The sequence below is a fragment of the Tripterygium wilfordii genome, chromosome 4 (assembly GCF_013401445.1).
Source record: "Tripterygium wilfordii isolate XIE 37 chromosome 4, ASM1340144v1, whole genome shotgun sequence".
NCBI classification, from domain to species: Eukaryota; Viridiplantae; Streptophyta; class Magnoliopsida; order Celastrales; family Celastraceae; genus Tripterygium; species Tripterygium wilfordii.
The window spans coordinates 2,112,727-2,126,252 of NC_052235.1; the positions used below are offsets into that span (position 1 = coordinate 2,112,727).

Sequence of the window (13,526 nt, forward strand, 5' to 3'; positions counted from 1 at the left end):
TCCAATGGGTCTTCCAGCTAATACGAGGCCAATTGGTGAAAATGGCCCCACAATCGGCTAATTTGTCCAGTTGTGGCACAGGAGGGCTTAGCCTAGGGTTGAAATCCATATGATATATATGCAAAAAATCCCACATCGGAAGCACAAAGAAGGTAGGATACAAACAAGAGCTATAAAATGGGCCCTGAAGCCCCCTCCCAACATACTTACCTGGACGGGGTCAATGGGTGATCAAGAAGGCCCATGGCCTAGGTCAGTGACCTCCATTGCACTTTGGAGGGGTGCTGCCCTAAGGTCTCCCTATTGAGGGAGAGCCTACGTCGTAATTTGTGACAGTGGGGGCCTGCGTCCGCGCGGCCTCTATCTAATCTCGTGCTGTAACTTTTCAATCGGGGCCTGTTATTTATGCCACTTACAGTACTGCTCCATCTTCTCATCAGAGTTCATCTCCATTTCAGTGAAGCCTAGAGAAGCCCTAGAGGCGGCAAGGTATGAAGAGGCAATTCTAATCTTTTCCATGATATGACAAGAAGGGATTTGTGAAAACTTGCAAGGAAGCCATGGTCCAAAACTCCAAACCCGTGTCTTTGAATCATCACATTGATGCCCCATTCTTTCAGAAAATGGTACAAAACAATGGTAAGAAATCTATTAATCCTATTTATTTATTCTCCTGTGAAATTGGAGTTTCTAATGATTGAAAGTAGGGGAAAAGTTTTGTCTGAGTTGGGTTGGAACAAGTCTTAGATTGATAGTAGCAGACCCAATTATTGAAGGGAACTACTACCTTCGGGACAAGTAGCATTGGTTCTGGAATGAACAAATAATTAGAATCTGCTTATAACAAGTTTATTCTACTCTTGCAAGAGGTCATAGCCACATCAAGTACCCCAGAACAACCATCAAAGAGAGAACTTTGACTACATATACAAAGGCAAAAGAAGATGGATTCAGGAGGAACCAGTGCACCTGCGCACTTTTTGACCGTTAAGATATGAGAGTTTGGGGATTGGGATGAGGATCCTCCGTTAAAAAAGCTTCTGATAGCTCTCGATGTGGTGGGAGAGGCGGTAGTTGGCCAAAAAAGTGAAGTCCGCAAGAGAAGATAGAAGGCAAGAGAAGATAGAAGGCAAGAGTTACTGTTATGAGAGAAGAATGCTAGGAGAAAAAAAAAAAAGAAAGAGACAATTTATGATTAAAAACATTTAATATTATAAACTAGAATCATTGCATCAAAATACGTCCATCCGACGGTCTTAAAAGTGCGCATGTCAAGGGACCAGTGCATAGGTGCACCAGTTCCCTCCCTCAATCCAAAAGAAGAGATCAGAAGGCCAAGCACGAATAGTTAACAGTTCTTAAATCACATTATGGGGGTAATAGGCTGCTGAAGATCCGCTTTAAACTTGGACATGCCCCACGTAGTCTGCCCATGCTTATTGAGCATATCTGTCGGTAGCCATCAATGAAATTTATATAAAAATCAAATATAACAGGGGCCAAGCAATTTATGAAACTAAATGCAAATTTCGGGAAAAAAAATCCAAACCCAACAGCTCTGACATATAGGGAATATATCTGATACGAGGTTTTCAACCCATTTTAATACTTAGTAAACTACAAAATACAGGTTTGCGAGAGAACTTTGCTAACCTTTGGACAAAAGCGGATGTCAAGAGTTTCCAGCATGCTACAGTGCATTATGGCAGCTTCAACTGCTTCTTCATCAATGTTACACGACTAGCCCAATACAACAGCATACAAGGAAATGACATTAGAAAGGTTTTAAATGGTATACTTATAATGACTCCTTCCAGGAACTAATATTTTGTAACAAAAACTTAGGCATGTTTTTTTGCGTCACGCCTTTTTTTTTTTTTTTTTTTTTTCTTTCCACTGGGCGCAGGTGTTGTCATAGAGCTCCCCATAAAGGGAAGTTAAAATGTTAAATGCCAAACTACTGAAGAAGTGAACCTCCCAGTCAGCCTTAATATTACAAAAGGTGTGAAACCTGCTAGGGATATGAATATGAAATAAATCCCACGCTTGCACTAAACTGTACACTACACATCTAGACAAGTGTTGTCAACAGACTTATTCAACTTAGGCATCTAGCTATAACCAACAAACAGGATCTTCTTAGATGAACCACCCAATAGAGTCCGTTTGTTGGCACCAGAAATCAGAATTGAAGAAAATCAGGATTCAAGCATTGACACATACCTGAAGAAAGAGACTGGTCAATCTTGGACACCGAAGCTTCAGAATCTCCAAAGAGCAACAATGGCTGAATAACACAAAATTTAAGATTCAAACAGATGAGAATAAAGTAGAAAAATATCCTCAACAAGAAATAGGCATACCTCAAATTAAGAAAGCACAAACTGAAACAAGTAACATCCACTTCCTTCAAATTGGCTGATAGAGAAAGGTTTAGTGATGACAAATGGAAACAGCGCGCCATGGGTGGAATGAGGACTTTTCTAATATTTGGACAACCAACGCAGTTTAGGTTCTGAAGTAAACGGTTGGGCTGGTCAACTGAATCATGGATGTCATCCTGAGCAAACAAGGCAGAAGAGCTATATACACCAGGCTGTGTGGAAAGTTGACCACCATTGCAGCCCCAGTCAAGATCATGCATATTCACACAGCCGTTCAAGCTCACATGAGTGAGATGTGTACAGCAAGCAAGAAGATCCTCTATGGCAGACTGACAGAGAGTCCCATAAGATAAATCCAACTCTTGCAGTGCTGGTAGAGCACCTTCCTTGTATAGAGGCTCCAACGACGAATTCAGTAGATACTTGCATGCTTGTAATTTTAATACCTTGACGAAGAGAAGGTACATTCATAGGGAAACCATAAATAAGGCAGTCAAAATAAATAATCGGAACAATTTTGAAAAACTAAAGCACAGTACAATGCAGTAAGCATTTTTGCGAAGACATTACAATAGAATTTGCAATGCATCTGTGCACTTCTAATGGAATTAGCTTTTCATTTAGACAATCAATTCACCAGATGGAGAATCTTCTAGAACTTATCATAATGTATTTCCTGTTACAATTTCTTCTTAACTTAGCATTCAGGAACAATATGCTTAATGCTTCTCTCCAACCAAAACAAGGTCACAGCACAAATTTGAAAATCATGCTGATAAAATAGCCAGCAATACAAAAAGGAAATTGAAATTTTCAAGTTGCTTCTAAACTCATATCCACAAAGCGTTATATATTAACAGCCACTTTCCCATAGAAGAAACATGGATACATAAGGGAGTTCAAAAAATACCTTGAGCAGCAAGCAAGACTCAAAAACTGGCTGCAGACTCATCAAAAATGTATATGACAAATCAAGCATGGTCAAATGCGGAAGCAAACACAGAGAGTAAAGTCCTTCAGACCCAACAGAAGGGCATGACATCAGTATTAATGACTCAATCAGTCGGCATGACGCAGCTGTTGCAGACAAGCAGTCATCCTTGAGTTGGCTGCATATAAAATTAACAAAAGTGTCAAGAAAATGGAAGCACAAAAAAGGAAAAACAATGAAAGAAGAGTCCGTAAAGACGGCATAAAAGCAACAAACCTGCAAAAGGAAGCATCCAAAGATGTTAAGAGAGGACAATCAATAGATGCTTCAGTTAGAACACCACATCCTTTCAACTCAAGCAACACCATATCCGGATCTTCAATACGGAGTTCATTTAATTTCGGACATATTCCCAGATTGAGTGACCGAAGAGCAACCTAAAAATTGAGAGAAGTGGGTGTAGTGTTCATATTTGCATTTCAATTGCCAAAAAAATGAAAGTAATTATATGTAACAACAAAAATAAGCAACAATGATATCAATCTCACTTACAGGACAAAATGATGCTCTTTCAAGATGATCACATCCATCCAAACACACTTGCTCAAGACTTGGACAAGCGAGTTCAAGATCCGTAATGCCACGGCAACCAACTAATGAAAGACTGACAAGAGAAGTGCTGTGGAATAGCACTGCCGTCAGGCTCTGGACACGGTAAGATCCTCACAGTCAGTTGGAACTTACAAGGATATACCCAGTACTAGAAACAAGAAGCCGTAATAGAAATAACACCAACAGTAAACTTGCCAGCATCTGAAATTACTCACGAATCTATACATAAATGATAAAACAGACGCCCAGAAGCATGACATCACAAAGAGTTTCAGAAATTTTGAAAGGACAGACAGTGATCCAATTTAGTGGTAGACTACATAATTTAAACAAACCACAACTATTGCATCAATGAAAGCAGACGACATAATTGCTACTCAACTACAAATCTGAAGCGAAATCCAATTTTTGGGACCTTCCCAACCCTTCGATTTCCTTTAACATGGAATAGACGCCAGTTGACAACACACAAAAACACACACACACACAAATTGGCAACTTTCAACCACTTTCACACCTGACTTCTATGGTATTTCATGCTCCAAGGAATGCCAAGTTGCCAACACATTTTATGCCGGTTAATAAAGGGAAAAAAATATCATCAAAATTGCTGGCATTAACATACATGCAGCCACACATGAGAAATCAGCAATCTGAGGTCAAAATAGAAGACTGAAGACGCAGATTGAATCAGTTCTAAAAGTGTGCCAAAGAGAAGCTGAAGAGAGCACTAACATCATCCAGTCACAATACCAGAATGTTCATGTATAAGTTTTACAAATTTAAAAGAATGAAACATGCCTACTTCACAAACCTCACAATTATCAAGGACCAGTGACTTCAGTAAGGGGCATCCACCACTATCACTCAAAACATCACAAATAGAATTTGTCAACGATTCACAACCTGTGAGGTCCACTTCTTGCAAACATTGGCATTGCAATGCCAGTGTTGTTAAGTTCTCTTGCTTCTGCAATGCCAATTTCTGCAAGCCAATAAAACTACCCTTTCAGCACTCATACTCCAATACATAATCAAGGAGAGGACAGCTGAGAGATAACTTAGTTAAAGACATACCTCAAGAGAATTTGAAGTAATATTGATACGATTAAGTGACTGACAGTTGGACACCATTATGCATGACAGCATGGTGGTTCGTAAATTCAAATCAGTAAATCTACAGGAAATCATATTAAACATTAGTGGGAACGAAAATAACACAAATTTAGAAAATATTTGAAAGTATTCCCACAGACAGGAAGGCATTGATTGAAATGCCTTTCGCGTTAGTAAACCCCAGCAGGGGGGTGGGAAAACGAAGATGGAGAAGAAAGCATACTTGCGACAATATACTAATCTTATATTTCGCAATCGAGGAAGGTCCAGGGACACAGAAGTCAATAAGCTGCAATTATCCAGCTCCAAAACCTGTAACAAGTCATGAAAAAATTTGCATGGATGAAATACATGAGGACTGCAGAGCCGCACAGGCACCTGATGAAAACAGTAGCAACGAATTCAAACCTCCAGCATATAACTATGAGATATCGCAGCCATGGAAGCCGAAGTGATGCCTTCACAGCTATGGAGCTTAAGAACAGTTAGCATTGGCAGTCTTACAGACTTCAAAGAAAACGATAGAGCCCATGTAAGTTACAGGATGAGAAAGACCAACTAACGTCATTCTGAAAAGAATAACAAAAAATGGCCAGAATCTACAAGAACTGACCTCAAGCGATATGTTTGGGCAGTATGATGCATCGAGAACATGAAGATTTGTACAAGTAATGGCTATTTCACGTAGTGTTTCATCACTAACACATGAACAATTTGACATGTCCAGCAACTCTAATAAAGGACAAGATATCGCAGCAGAGCGGATTGCTGCATCTGAAAGCTTATGGCAAGAGCCTATATCCAGCAGATGCAATTGAGGGCAATTGAGCACAGCTTGAGCCATGTTACTCCTTTTCAAGGACAAAGTTTCAAGTTGTGGGCACCTGCAAAAATCATATCTTAGCATAGAAATCATTGTTTAAAGGTTCTGGATAAAGGGGCAATGTGATTTCACCTGATGCTTATTCGCATCACGCGGCATTTTGTTAGTTCAAGATGACGCAACCTATCATGGTTTATGAGTATTTCCTGAATACCAGTTCCAGGAGTAGCATCAATAACATTCAAACTCTTCAGCATATTACACTCAGCCAACGCAAGGAAAAAAGTCTCCCCAAGTTGTCCTCTTCCCAAAGTCAAAGCTTCAAGATTTCTGAGAACCACGAAGAAAGTGTTAGCAGCAGCAAAGCAATCTCTCTTAAAGTAAACAACCCCTTGGTGGGGAGGCGGGGAGAACAGGTACCTCAATGAAGAAACTGCTTGCATAGCAAGAATTTGATTTGCAGGAGTACCAAAAATATTCACTTCAGTGGCATTTGGGTAACGTTGACACATGTCCTCAACTGCAAACCATGACAAAAGAAAGAAATTTATTATCTTATAAGTACTTTGAGGGAGGGAATGACCAAAATATTGAAATGATTGCAAAGATCTCAGATAGTTAATCAAACACTGATTTACACATTGGTATTCCGTTATTTATCTTGACAGCACATAGCAATGTCGCTCAATCAGGGGAGAATATTTACAAATGAAACAGCCAGATTGCATGCAGAATAGCGTCGATCTAACAAACATGATATTTCAAAGTTAAACAACCAAAAAAAGATTAAATAGAGAGAAAGAGGACACCCTTTGCAAGATTGTATAAAACAAAACTCACATTGTTCCACAGATATGTTACGGTTCTCAAAATTCAAGCATCTCCAAAAATCTTCATGAGCACTAGCAACACGCCACTGCCTACAAACCATGGCAGCTCGACAAAGATTAATGTGGTCCAAGAAGGAGAGTACCTGCGAAAAGAAAGAAAATGAGAATATATACTAATAAAAGTGTCATGATGAATAGCGCCATGAACAACCATAAAAAGGATGCATATACCATATGCAGAAGGTCATCTGTAAGATCCATACGAACTTCTGAATCTTCTGATTTAGAAGTCTCGCTCTCACTTCCATCATCTCTACCACCACTAGAACCAAAGGAGTTCCCATCAACACTGTCATTCAGCATAAAATTGTGATAAACAATCTCATTCCTATAAGAAACAGATGATCCCCCGCCACTACTGTAGTCTCCATGTCCTGATGAAAAGGAATTTCGAGCATCTGAAGCTATTGGAGTCGCATAAAGCCAATAACTACAAAAAAAAATAATATAATATATATATATAAAAACAGCCATCATTATCAGTGTAAGTAATCAGAATAATGCCGCACACGTATCCAAGTCAGAATTCCATGTCACATGCAACAAATTTATTCTTCCTTCACCATCGCAAGTATTACTTAACCAAAAATAAGGCGTGAATCACCAATTTTTTTCAAGATAAAGCTAAAAAGAAATCACACGTTTAACAATTATTATGCAAGCAAACTATTCTTGAGTGCTTGCTGGCATTCTCCCGAAAAGTGAAAGAGTTCTGTATGCCAAACATGAAAAGAGACATGGTCAACCAGTAACAATATTCCAATTTCAATTTTACCAGCTCAAGCATACATGAATACCGAGAAATGACTGCACTGCAAAATATTATGGGTACTGTTCTATTTGCAATCATCATCTTCATCATCAAAGCCTTTGTCCCAAAAGTTTGGAATCGACTACATGAGTTTATGAGAACATCAACGGGAATCCACCACGTGTATTCCTTATCTCCATTCATTTCTATTATAGATCATATATTCATCCACTCTTATTAACTTCATACTATTCTATTTGCAATATCGCATATTTATGTAGGGGGGTCAATTGTAAATTTCTCGTGAAAAAATTAGGCATTTCAGCCCGAATTTAACTTTTTTTTAAAAAAATTACTAAAGAAAACACATGAAATTCTTTTGATAAATAGCTCAACATAGACCCCCGTCATTTTAAGCTTATAACAATGATTCTAACTACTATGAATCAGCGAAAAAAACACCAACCAAGCAAAGTCGACACCAGTGAAACTCAACTCTGTCGAAATTAAACAAAAGCCATGTTTAAAGAGTAAGAAACTTACTGAGACCCATAGTGTTTAGCCCGCTTATGCTGAGAATCGCCTGCAGCCAGAGCCGCGGAGCTGCTACTACTTTCCCCCTCTGCCCGTCGCGAGCAGGGAAAGGCAGTCACAGCCTCATCGAAATTCGCACCACCGTGCATATTCAAAATACTATCCACACAATTGTCACGCACACCTAGTGAAAGCCCTAAACTTGGCGGGCCCTCATCGCCGCCATTGCTGGAAACGCTAACGGGAATGCTTAACGCTAAAGAGTTTTCATTCTCCTCGCCTATGCCGTCAGTTCCAGAAACGCCCTCATTCTCCTCCATTACTGCCACTACCTTGTCTTCACAATCTGCTTCCGCCACCTCCTCTTTTTCTTCCCTGAAGCATAGGAGGCACCAAATCTTCATACAATTTGAAACAAATATTAGACCTTTCCCAACTCTTTATCTCCCGATCTCCTGCATTTTCGACCGAAACACAAAAGCCCTAATTCTTGAGCTAAATTGACTACAATAGCTCAACTCCTGCGACACCTCAGAATCGGAACCACCGATCGGCTTTAGAATTTCGGTTTACTTACACAAATACAAGAATCGATCTGTTTAGCCACGAATATGCAAGTAATTCACAGAAAAATCAGGGGTTTTTCTTAGAGAGAGAGAGGCAAGTTGGAATATTAGAACGAATCGGATCGGATCTTGTTGAGAAGCTTGTTGAGGATGTCTGATGCAGCTTCCAAATGAAGATCGGCGCTAAATGGTCATAATAACTTTCCCAGAAATTCGTTCTTATACTGGAAAATCAACAACTTTTCTTTTTTCTTTTAACGGAAAGAAATTTCCAAGATTTATCAAAAACAAAAACTCCACACGGCAGCGTTTAAAGACTGTTCTTGCTGGCACAAGTTCATATTCTCCGGATAAAGAGACTGGGGTCAACGTCAAGGATGCAACTATAGCCTCGACAAAGCGGCGTCGTTTCAGCTCGTCTTCTCCTGTTCGTGGAAACAACTTGGGCCACTTGAACAAGCATAGGCCCATCTAAACCCAACATACAAGGCCCTTTTCACGGAAATAGTGCTTTTTATGAGAAAATGATGATGTCTTGATTGCTAAAGTTCAACCACAATTGCCACAATGAGGTGGAGCATGAATTTAGTCTCAATTGTCATCTGTTTTTCTATATGAAGAAAGACGACAATCCATTCTCATTTTGGTTGGTTTGGTCATATTTGTTAGTCTAAAGATATCATTTTTCAGCAAAGTAAATTTGCATTCTTACAACTCTACCACTATTGAATCAAGTAGATTAAATAAATTCAAAAGTGAACGTTATTGTTAGAAATGAGTCATTCAAGTTGAATGACTTAAGTTCTAGCAATTTAAATACCAAAAAAGAAAAGGTTGAATAAATCAAATTTATTTTATGATTTTTATGTTGCTTTCAATTTTTTATTTTAAAGTTGTTGTACAACAGGAGCAATTGTTGTGATTAGTACATATTGCTTTTTTGGCATTTAATTAGCACTCCACTTTAGCTAATCTGTCTGTGATTTATCACCTTATTAATTACAATAATGCGATGATTAAGAATGATTAGTCACGGTCACCGGTTCCACTATACGGTGACAGGGTGGGCCCCATTCTTCCAATCTACGGTTATGGTAAGACAATTGAAAGATCCCATACCATCAATGGCGTGACAACAAATTAAGTGTGGTGAGCCAAAATGGCCGACAGTTGACCATATTTTTCCTACCGAAGCAAATTACCAAAGAACAGGGAACACACATTTTATAATATTTTTATGACGACTTGCTGCCTTGCTGGACTGGACTTAAAAGGAATCATTGTGGGCCGAACTTTGTTGTTTTAGAGTTGCATGAATCCACTGGACTAGCAGGCCCATTTCATAGCCCACATTTCTAAGAAGTACAAGCCCAGGAAACCCAGTTGATCCACAAGAATGCCTGGCCCATTTTAAAATCTTCCCATGCGGGCGGGTTAAAGAAACACTAATTTTTTGATACACCAAAAAGTAAAGTGGAGAAATTCTATATAGAGATAATTTTCTATCCTTTTCAAGGAATTGTTTTTTTATTTTTGTTGGGTCTTGAATTAATTTATTGGGAAATTATTGTCAAAAGTAGCCTCAGACCTTTTGCTTTCGGATTATCTGGAAAGTATTACAAAGGATAAGATCACATCACCGGGACCAATACTCAAAATTTTTACTTAGAACGAACCAACTAATTAAAATCAAAACGTTTAAATTATAAATAAGTGTTAAAGGAAGAGCTTTCCCACAACCTTTAATTCTCTTAATTTATTCTTTTCTTTTTAATTTTTAATGGTTGATTTATTAGCATCCTTTTTAGATGGAATCAATCATACAAAAAATGTCAAAACTTACAAAATAAGAACTTAAAAGGGATAATTGTAACCTAAAAGGGCCAAAATCATCATATATTAATCTAATTTTTTGTGAAAATAAAATAGTTGTAGTATGCAATATTTTACTCAATTGTTGTTGAAAGTTTATTTCATTATTGTTGATAAATTGATAATAATTAGTTAATGATAGTATTAACTAATTAATTTCTTAAATAGCATATGTATTAAACTTACACACATTGCATAGACTGTGTGTGTATATATATATGTATAGAATAATTCTCCTATGTGAACCTACTTTTCAATCATAGATGTGATGGGTCCCACAAAAAATTTATGGTCTCTACTTTTGTTTTGTTTTATTACAACCATTAGATTTAAAGTTCACAAAGTTAGTTCACACTTTTGGTTCACATAGGAAAATTTCAATATATATATATAGTCTAGAACCCTAGCTAGTTTGGCATTTTGTCTAGGTTTGAACATAACTTCAAATCAAGAAATTGACAAGTTCTAGTGCTTTGTGAAAATGGCTGTAAGGGTAGGGCCATGGAGGACCGTCCTTAGGAGTCAATTATATATACACCTCCTTTTTTCATACAAAAATTTCAACATGAGACATGATGAGAAATCATGGCTACAACTGTAAAGAGTCATTCACGATGAGAAACTTTTTGTAATTATGCAAAAAAGAAAGCCTACACCAAGTCATTTCATTGGGTCAATATATGTATATATGGTCCACAAATACTTTAGTTTTTTTTTTGTTTGGTTCGAAAATTAACAAACTTTGCTTTGAAACATCAAATTGAAAATGACCAATAAAGCTGTTGCTAGCTATCTTGTTTGGTTTATTTGAGTACTTGTCTTGCTTGCACTCACATCTCACCATCTCAACTTCTCAACAATTTATATTATTCGACCAATAAAGCATGGTAATTCACATGCTACAAAGATTAATGCATCTCCATGCACATGTTTAGTAAATGTTAATAGTCCTTTTGTCGAAAGTGGACTACTTTAGCACTTACAGAGGAGTAATTAGGTAGCTTCTAGCCTTCCACTAACAGATCAGAAGACAAAACAAACTGCTAATTAATATTGCTATTAAAAACCTAGGTACATTAAACTTAAGACGTCCAATTAATTTCCCCAAACCATGTACATATACGATTCGTTATCCTATATAAATGTTGGGCTAAAATCAACTTGCAGACAGAACACACAATCGATCGATTGACTAAAAAAACAAAAATCTAAGCGAAACAACGGTAAAGAATCAAGCAAACAAATAAAAAAGTAGATAGTCTGGATAATTACCTTTATATAAGTTATATATTATCTCTACCGTAGATACATAGATCAACAACGTAACCATGTATAGTACTATTGTATGTGTTATTGATTACAACCAAAAAAAGTAAAGCCAAAAGCTATGAATCCACGAATAAAGCCCGCGCAAGCACCAAGAAGTGCGTTTTTTAGGGTTTATTTGGGGGTCAAGCCTCACTTGATTCCCTCTAAATCTCCCAACAGATTAGTAAACACGTCCGTGCATGACACGGTAGTCGAGGATCGTAAAACCAGCTTTTGCATGGGATTAAAACGAGGGAAGCATCCCTATTGGCTGGCTCACGTTACAAGAAATCATGATCTTATTATTATTATTGCCTTCAATAAAGTCACAGTGGGACACCCGAATTTCTTACTTTTCTCTACTTTTAATAAGAAGGAAAAAAAAAATCAGAGAAAAAGAAAAGCTAGAAATGGAGAAGAAACCAAGTAGATTTGATTTGCAAATTGCATATGAAATCAAACGGTGCCCGAGGTTGGTTAATGAAGCCACGGCGACCCAATCGTTTCGAATTGGGGAAAAAGAAGAAGAAGAGAAAGTGGTATAAGCTTTTTGTGTTTGGCCTTTTGTGTGAAAAAGAGAATCTGATACCCAATCGAACAACACGTACATACACACTTTTTAATTATCTACTTATGTTGAAAAGGATTTGACCCAAAAATTACAAAGTTGGAAGTCAAGTTTATATTCCTTTGAACTGAAACATCAAGGCAATTATTTTGATTACCTTAAGATAAGACATTACGGACGGGACTAGACTAGACTGGCAAACAAAGTCTGATGTGATCAAATCACAACCTTTGATGGCATGCAATATATCTTTTGATTAATCACCGACAATAGCTGATTTGGTTATCTGGTTGTTGGATGTTATCCGTCTGTTTGGGAGGGCGGCTCCGTGTCAAATAGGTGATTTTCGTCAGCGGATTCGTTGGCACACAAGAGCCCTTTATGCAGACCCACACCAAAAAGCTATAACTTTTTTTTAAAATTTTTTTTAATTGTGGGTCCCCACACTTTTTATATAAAGTATTATTATTTTACTAATGGACCCACCTAATTATGTTTAATGATTTAAATATAATTATATTTTAATGAAAATTATAAATTAATTATATTTATGCATTTATAATTATTATAACAGTAAATTTAATATTGAAATAAAATAATTAAAATTTAAAAATACAAATAAAATGTGCTTTTAAATTAATAATTATACTTCTAAATTAGTAATTATAATAGAGATAAATATCTTAATTTTTATATAAAAATATTTAATAATATATACCTAAAAATAATATAAATAGCAAATGAGCCATTGGTTGAGTGACAATGACTTTGTATGTCTCTGACTGAGGTCATGGGTTCTAGTCTCACCTCCTCCGAATATTTACAAGGAGGTGTGTGGGCTTAGTCTGCCCGTGTGTGGGCTTAGTCTGCCCTTGCGTGGGCTTGATAGTTTGCCCCTATGTGGGCTTGATTTGTGCCTCCTGCGTGGGGCATGTTGACACCTGTATTTTCATAGGCTTGATCTGGTGGTGTGTCGTATATTGTATTTGTACTTGTATCAAAAAAAAATAACAAATAAATTTATTTCATTAAATTTACTAACAAATTTAATATAAAATTTATAAATATAATATTATAATACTTTAATTCAACAGTTTTTCTATTAACATAAGTTTTTAGTTCATTAAACACCTGACAACATATTTCACAGCTTTAAATTCAGTTTTTTTTC

At 37.1% G+C, this 13,526-nt stretch overlaps 1 protein-coding gene, 1 long non-coding RNA gene and 1 other non-coding gene across 3 annotated transcripts; 2 read left to right on the plus strand and 1 right to left on the minus strand.

Moving 5' to 3' along the window:
• Positions 1–202: 202 nt before the first annotated feature.
• On the plus strand, positions 203–364 carry LOC119998015. Its single transcript, XR_005468147.1, has one exon. It is a non-coding gene; the product is annotated as a U1 spliceosomal RNA (small nuclear RNA).
• A 134-nt stretch (positions 365–498) lies between these two features.
• LOC119996712 lies at positions 499–1,218 on the plus strand. The gene is made up of 2 exons (XR_005467924.1): positions 499–639; positions 868–1,218. It is a non-coding gene; the product is annotated as an uncharacterized LOC119996712 (long non-coding RNA).
• Positions 1,189–8,913, minus strand: LOC119996709 (F-box/LRR-repeat protein 15). Its single transcript, XM_038843443.1, has 17 exons — positions 8,051–8,913; positions 6,928–7,186; positions 6,707–6,839; positions 6,287–6,386; positions 5,999–6,196; positions 5,657–5,927; positions 5,452–5,550; positions 5,267–5,355; positions 5,005–5,104; positions 4,742–4,912; positions 3,868–4,020; positions 3,592–3,752; positions 3,295–3,493; positions 2,364–2,830; positions 2,224–2,287; positions 1,654–1,740; positions 1,189–1,449 (listed from the first exon to the last, which is right to left on the minus strand). Exons 1-17 carry the CDS (start codon positions 8,443–8,445, stop codon positions 1,369–1,371), a joined length of 3,027 nt encoding a protein of 1,008 aa, XP_038699371.1. The 5' UTR covers positions 8,446–8,913; the 3' UTR covers positions 1,189–1,368.
• Positions 8,914–13,526: the final 4,613 nt, after the last annotated feature.